Consider the following 6870-nt stretch of genomic DNA (forward strand, 5'->3'; position numbering starts at 1 on the left):
ATTTTTAAAAGTCGACAATTCCATAGTGAAACACGGAGATGCACATATATTGTTAATTTAAAATAACTTTTAAATCACTCACGGGTTATACCTTTTAGTTCGACTCGAGTTGCGCTTCAACGACATTATCGTTAGCCACAAAATAATTTTACTAAACGCAATAAAATATATTGAAAATCGAACCCCCGGCGCGAAGCGAGGGTTCGATAATTAGTTTGTTATCAAACACCGTAATCAAATCCAATCATCATTTATCTAAATTACATTTTGATGCAGTTAGTTTATATCTATATGTTTAGAATATATACAATAAAAAAATAAAAATTGCCATAAAAAAAGAATATAAAAAAGAGATACCAAACCACTCCATAAATGAAGTAGATCGATTGGATGTAATATTAAATATACATACAGCCGGTAAAGTATAATGCACCGTGCACTTTTCTTCTTGCTATTTGTATATCTACCGCACCTTCAATCAATCTCACCGGCAGCCGCAACCACGACCAACAACGTAACACTTCCGGGATGCCCAAGTAAATGCGGGAACGTGACAGTACCATACCCGTTTGGTATCGTATCTCCATCTTCTAATTCAAGTTGCTCCATTGATCCATGGTTCGACATCACGTGCAACACATCATTCAATCCCCCGAAAGCTTTTTTATCGGCTGACAAATTTGCGTACACTGGATTTGGTAGTTCTCATCGGGTGGAGGTGTTGGATATATCGGACGAATACATACGCGTAAAAAATACAGTGGCTTCCAAGTGCTACAATCAAAGTGGTGGTGTGATAGATGACAACGCCACGGGACTAGTGTTGTCACACTCGTATTTCACGTTATCGGAACTGAATAAACTTATAACGATTGGGTGCGATGAATATGCGCTCGTCAGCCCAATTGCAGGGATAGAGGGCAAGAATTTCACTAGTGGATGCGTTACTGTTTGCTCTAATGTTCAAGATGTTCCCATCGGTTCATGTTCAGGTATGATCAAAAGTCTTAATTTCATATTTGGTCCTACATACATATACGTAATTAGACATCATAACATGATGAATTTTATAACCATATCATGTATAGCTTCTTTTTTTTTATCTTGAAAAAACGTACTCCCTCAAGTGTCTACTATTTTGTAATGTGTTATTTCAAATATCCACTTTGTGTTTCAACAATCAGAACAATTTATTCTCGAGATTGAAGATTTCTGATTGGTGGAAAATGAAGTTATTATTTTGATACTTTGTGATGAATGCCTCATTTCAAGTATTCACTTTTTATAATTGATGTATTTTTTTCGTTTCAGCATTAAAAGAATAATATATGAGTTTTTCAAAAATTGTGGGTCCTTTCAAAATTTTGGGCTCTGTGCGATTGCCCATACTCGCACACCCTCTAAACGCCTCTGTATGACTGTATATAATTAATTGAAATGATTAATGATTTGTTGAGATCTATTCCTAGTGTATACTCATTTTATTATTTGTTTTTATTTGAATACTTTAGTATATGTATATGTATATAAGCTCGCTTCAAATTGTGCAGGTATGGGGTGTTGCTCAACAAGCTTGCCCACAGGTCTAACTACTTACGTAGCACAAGTATTCACACTGAACCATCACACACGGATCTGGTCGTTTGATAAATGTGGGTATGTTTTTCTGGGAGAGCAAACTGCATTTACATTTCAGGGCCCTTCCGATTTTACGGACCCTAATTTTGCCAATAGGGTAGTTGACACCGTTCCAGTTGTGCTTGATTGGGTGATTGGGAGTGCAACCTGTAACGACTATAAAAACACACCCGATTATTACTGTCAACAGAATAGCGTTTGTGTAGATTTTAAAGGTGGCAATGGAGGCTATAGATGCTCTTGCCAAAATGGTTATCAAGGAAATCCATATCTTACACCTGGTTGTCTAGGTTAGTTGATGTATTATTATTTTGATTAGTTAGTTAATTATAATCATTTAAAGTTTTTAACTTAAATTAGAATTCTAATGTATTTTGTTTTGTAGATATCGATGAGTGTGCGGATCCTAACAACAATCCGTGTAACGGAACTTGTACTAATCTGCCTGGAAGCTTTAATTGTTCGTGCCCTCATGGATATGAAGGAGATGGGTTAAAGAATGGAAGAGGTTGCATGCCTACAAATTCTAAATCTCCGGCACTTAAGTTGTCTCTTGGTAAGAAAATTCATACTTCCGTGAGGATTATCAAATAAGGGTGAAACGTTAAACATAGCTTTAGGGCTATGTTTATGTTTAAGGTTACTATATTTAATTATAGACATAACTAGTTGTGGAGCCCTCGCTTCGTGCCCGGGGCTCCGTTTTGAATGCGAGTTAAAAAAAAGTGTTGATCTATTTTGTAAAAAAAAAAAAAAAAAAATCGACATCTAACATTGAAGGGTTGTTCCTTTGTGAAAGTTGCTTTTTTTAGCGTTCGGTTTTAAAAAAAAAAAAGAAAAGTTAGTTGATCTATTTTGTAAAAAAGAATATTTTCCGACATCTTTTGGTAGCATTGAAGGGTTGTTCCTTTTATGAAAGTTGCTTTTTTATCGTTTGAGACAAAAAAAAAAAAAATTAGCACAGTAGTAGCGTGGTGAGTGTTATTATTAAATATTTTTAATGTTAGTGATGGGATAAATAATATTTTAGAATATAGGTATAAAATGGGGGGGGGGTTCGATTTGTATTTTAATGAAAGTTAGGGGTTAGGTGTGTGAAAAATGAAATATTAAACAGTACTATAAAATGGGGGGGTTCGATTTGTATTTTAATGAAAGTTAAGGGATTGGGTGTGTAAAAAATGAAATATTAAATAGTACTATTCATAACTAATAATACAAATTTTGTCTATTAGTTATATTAGTAATAGTAATAGACATAATTACATGGATCGTCTCTGGTTTACCCTAAATTACACATATCTAAACTTTTTTATGCCTTTATCATCCATAAATTGTATTTTTTAACGTGGATCGTCCTCCTGTAAGATCACCAATAGAGACACTGGGACGATCCACATTTAAAACTATAATTCGAGGAACGAGGAAGGCAAAAGAAATATTTTGTACGGGGCGTGCAATTAGTGTAAACCACATGATGATCCGTGTAATTATGTCTTAATTTTATAAACTATTTTGTATTAATTAATTGTAAACTTATAAGTATTACTCCCTCCGTCTCAAAAAAAAATCGTCCCAATTTGACTTTTGAGGTCAATCTTTATTAACTTTAACCTTAAATAATTTTATTTGTATGATATAATATTGAATTATAAATCAGAAATTAAGTTATGTATAAAATGTTTAAACTAGCCTAAGGATACATTTAGCATTAAATAGAGTAAATTAGCTTGTAGTATCTTAATGTTATCATAATTCTAACAAGAGTACTTGCAGGAATTGGGTTTGGGTTCTTGTCTATATTTATAGGAATGGGCTGGATGTATTTCAGCCAGCAGAGAAGAAAAGTTATCAAATTAAGGGAGAAGTACTTCTTGAAAAATGGTGGCATGTTGTTGAAACAACAACTTGATTCCAATGAAGACGGTAGCGTTAATCAGTCTACCAAAATTTTTACAACCGAAGAGCTTAAAAAAGCGACTAACAACTTTTCGGAAGATAGGATTCTTGGTCGTGGTGGTTATGGGACGGTATATAAAGGGATCTTACCCAATGGAAATATCGTAGCTATAAAGAAATCAAAAGTTATGGATGAGAGTCAAATTGAACAGTTTATCAACGAGGTTGTGATTTTGACTCAAATTAATCATCGCAACGTTGTAAAGCTTTTAGGTTGTTGTTTGGAGAGTGAGGTCCCGTTACTAGTCTACGAATGTGTGTCAAACGGTACTCTATTTGATCAAATTCATAGGATCGGTGGTGCAATGGCTTGGTTAACTTGGGATCATCGGTTGAGAATAGCGATTGAGTCAGCCGGAGCACTTGCTTACCTTCACTCGGCCGCTACAAAGCCCATAATCCATCGAGATGTGAAATCCGCCAATATTTTATTAGATGATAACTTAGTCACCAAAATTTCGGATTTTGGGGCTTCAAGATTGATACCGTTGGACCAAGCACAAGTGACTACATTGGTTCAAGGGACGTTAGGATATTTGGATCCAGAATACTTTCATACGAGTCAGTTAACTGATAAGAGTGACGTTTATAGTTTCGGGGTTGTACTTTTGGAGCTTCTAACAGGTAAGAAACCACTATGCATAGAGAATGGTAAAGTTGTAAGAAACTTAGCTACTTTTTTCCTTGAATCTTTAAAAGAAAACAAGTTGTTTCAAATTCTTGACCCGAGAGTAGTCAGAGAGGGTTCGCTCGAGCAACTTCAAGCGATCGGTTCACTTGTGAAACGATGTCTTAATATGAACGGCTACGACAGACCATCAATGAAGGAAGTAGTTATGGAACTAGAGCGGGTAAGGAAATTAACGAAACAGCCGTGGGTTAACCAGCAAGGTAGTCACGAGGGAGGTAATTTAATCCACGCGAGCGATCAGGGAGAAAATTCGGACCTTTATGGTGATTCGATGAACCCATATACGGGCTCGATAGAGTTATCTAGCAACTACAGTTCGGATCAATTTCGTTCTTTATACCCTACTAATGAACCTAGATGATTTGCCATTGTGGGCTGCTTGAAATTGTTATATTTTCTTATATCTTTTATGTACGTGTCTCAGAATTAACTCTGCTTGTAACTGTTAATTGTTTCCCAATAAAAATAAACATGAGCATGAATGGTGTATGTGCAATTAAGTTTTTCCGGTTGCGCCTTCGGGTATGAGCCAGGCGACGATCAACCCATTGTAGATTTGGTTTCTATGTCGGTGGTGGATGGGTCTTTTGCGGAAAGTTCCATTTTGGTGGCGGTTTGAGGTAGCTCGCGTCGGTAGGGGATCTTTTGTTCTTGATATTCAATGTCTTAATGACCTTTGGTATTTTTCCGAAGGTTCAGTGGCTCGTCGAGAATGGTTTGTTTGTTTATTTGTTTAGTTGCAGTGGAGGTCGACGTTATCCCATTCGTTGACGCTTGTTCGTATTTTTAGTGGATATGATACTTAGGTTGTCTTTTGCTGGTGTGTTTGATATGTTTTGTATCCTAACAAAGTGTGTTTTCATTCTGTTGGTGGGACTGGTTGTTTGGGTTATATTGTTATGTCGTGGTTAGCCGTGGATGGATCTCCTTTGTATCGTTTTATACATGTTGGTCTTCGGATCCGTTCAATGTTACTAAGTTTTTTCGCAAAAAAAAAAAAAAAAAAAAAAAAAATTGACATATACTTTAGGTTTCCACTTATAGAATATAGAATACGGGGAATGGTGACAGATTAACCGGCATCTTTCATTTTCATTACTCTCTCTATCTGTTCACATTATAATATTGATTTGAAAGAGAACGCAGAAAGGTGACCGTTTAGTTTGAGAACTTTGAAGTTTTAAAGATGAGGATCTGTTCATTGGAAGTATATGTGGATTAATAAGAAAAGAGATTAAGAAAATAAAATAATGGTGGAACATTGTAAAACCAAAATCTCCGAAGAGACTTTGTGCTGGGAAGGAGTGGGGGAACCTCAAGAATTTTCGGGGATGGAACTTTGAGGGAACTTTTTTTTTTTTTAAGGAACTTCTCGTGGCCGATCAATATCATATTTTAACTAATTAAAGAGCTTTATATTATTTTATGGAAAATTGTTTGAAAATGCATCGAACTTTCACCAAATTCCTATTGTATGCATCCAACTTTCACATCTCCTATTGTATGCATTCAACTATTTAAATTGTTCAATTGTATGTATTTAACCTGTTATAACAGGTAAACTTTAGGTCACTTCAATTTAAAAGTTACACCATTGATCCCTCATGTTTCTCAAGTATTACATCATTAGTTTTTTCTAGACAAAATTAAATCATTGGTCCTCACTATATCGTTTTTCTTTCACTTTTTATTTTTCTCATCTTTCATGTAACTAATGCACACAATATTAACTCAGATTAACATATCACATTACTCTAAATTGAACAAACTTTCCCACCATTTGCTCGAAGTCCACCAAATGGTCCAAATCAGATCGAAGTTAACGAAGTTCACCACCAACCTACCCACATCCACCTCTAGCAATGTCACCAACTACAGCCGCAAAACTCCCGGTTGCTCTATTTCCCACCACAACACTCCCTTACACCATCTAACAGAAAATAAAAGGAAAAAAGAAACTACATAAAAAGTAATGAAAGAAATTGATAGTGGAATTGTAACAACGAGTAACAAAATATACAGCAATTGGTTTATACATTACAAACAAGTATACAACATATCAGAAAAAAGTGATCTTTTCATTAATCATGAAAAAAGAATATGGAGAGAACCAAGATTTGTTCGATTTATTTGAGATCCTCACATCGATTTGTTCGAGATTCACAAGATTGATGGCCAGATCTATTTGATTCTCTCATTGTTGAGGGAGTATTACTATCAAATTCGACCACCACCACTGTTGACGGTCACCGTCGTTAGTCAGAAAAGACGACCGGAGTGCAAATGGGTTTCGTGATTGCTTTTTTGAGGGTAAATTTCATCTGAGCTTCGAACCACATGTGTTTGGGATTTAAAGGTGAAAATGTGTATTATGAGTATCAATTTAAGGTTTTTGTGATGCCCCGTGCTAATCCATCTGGACGAATACATTATAATTGATTACATCGCGAGGTACTTGACCTCTATATGATACATTTTACAAACATTGCATTCGTTTTTAAAAGATAAACTTTCTTTACATCGAAAGTTGACAGCATGCATGCCATTTCATAATATATTCAACTATAATTGACTTAATAATA

General features: G+C 35.2%; 1 protein-coding gene across 1 annotated transcript; it reads left to right on the top strand.

Annotated features, from left to right (window-relative positions):
• The first annotated feature begins 427 nt into the window (after positions 1-427).
• LOC139840981 (wall-associated receptor kinase 2-like) lies at positions 428-4705 on the top strand. The gene is made up of 4 exons (XM_071831218.1): positions 428-992; positions 1551-1928; positions 2024-2194; positions 3415-4705. Exons 1-4 carry the CDS (start codon positions 428-430, stop codon positions 4647-4649), a joined length of 2349 nt encoding a protein of 782 aa, XP_071687319.1. The 3' UTR covers positions 4650-4705.
• The last annotated feature ends 2165 nt before the right edge of the window (positions 4706-6870 follow it).

The sequence above is a fragment of the Rutidosis leptorrhynchoides genome, chromosome 4, assembly GCF_046630445.1.
Source record: "Rutidosis leptorrhynchoides isolate AG116_Rl617_1_P2 chromosome 4, CSIRO_AGI_Rlap_v1, whole genome shotgun sequence".
Lineage (NCBI taxonomy): Eukaryota > Viridiplantae > Streptophyta > Magnoliopsida > Asterales > Asteraceae > Rutidosis > Rutidosis leptorrhynchoides.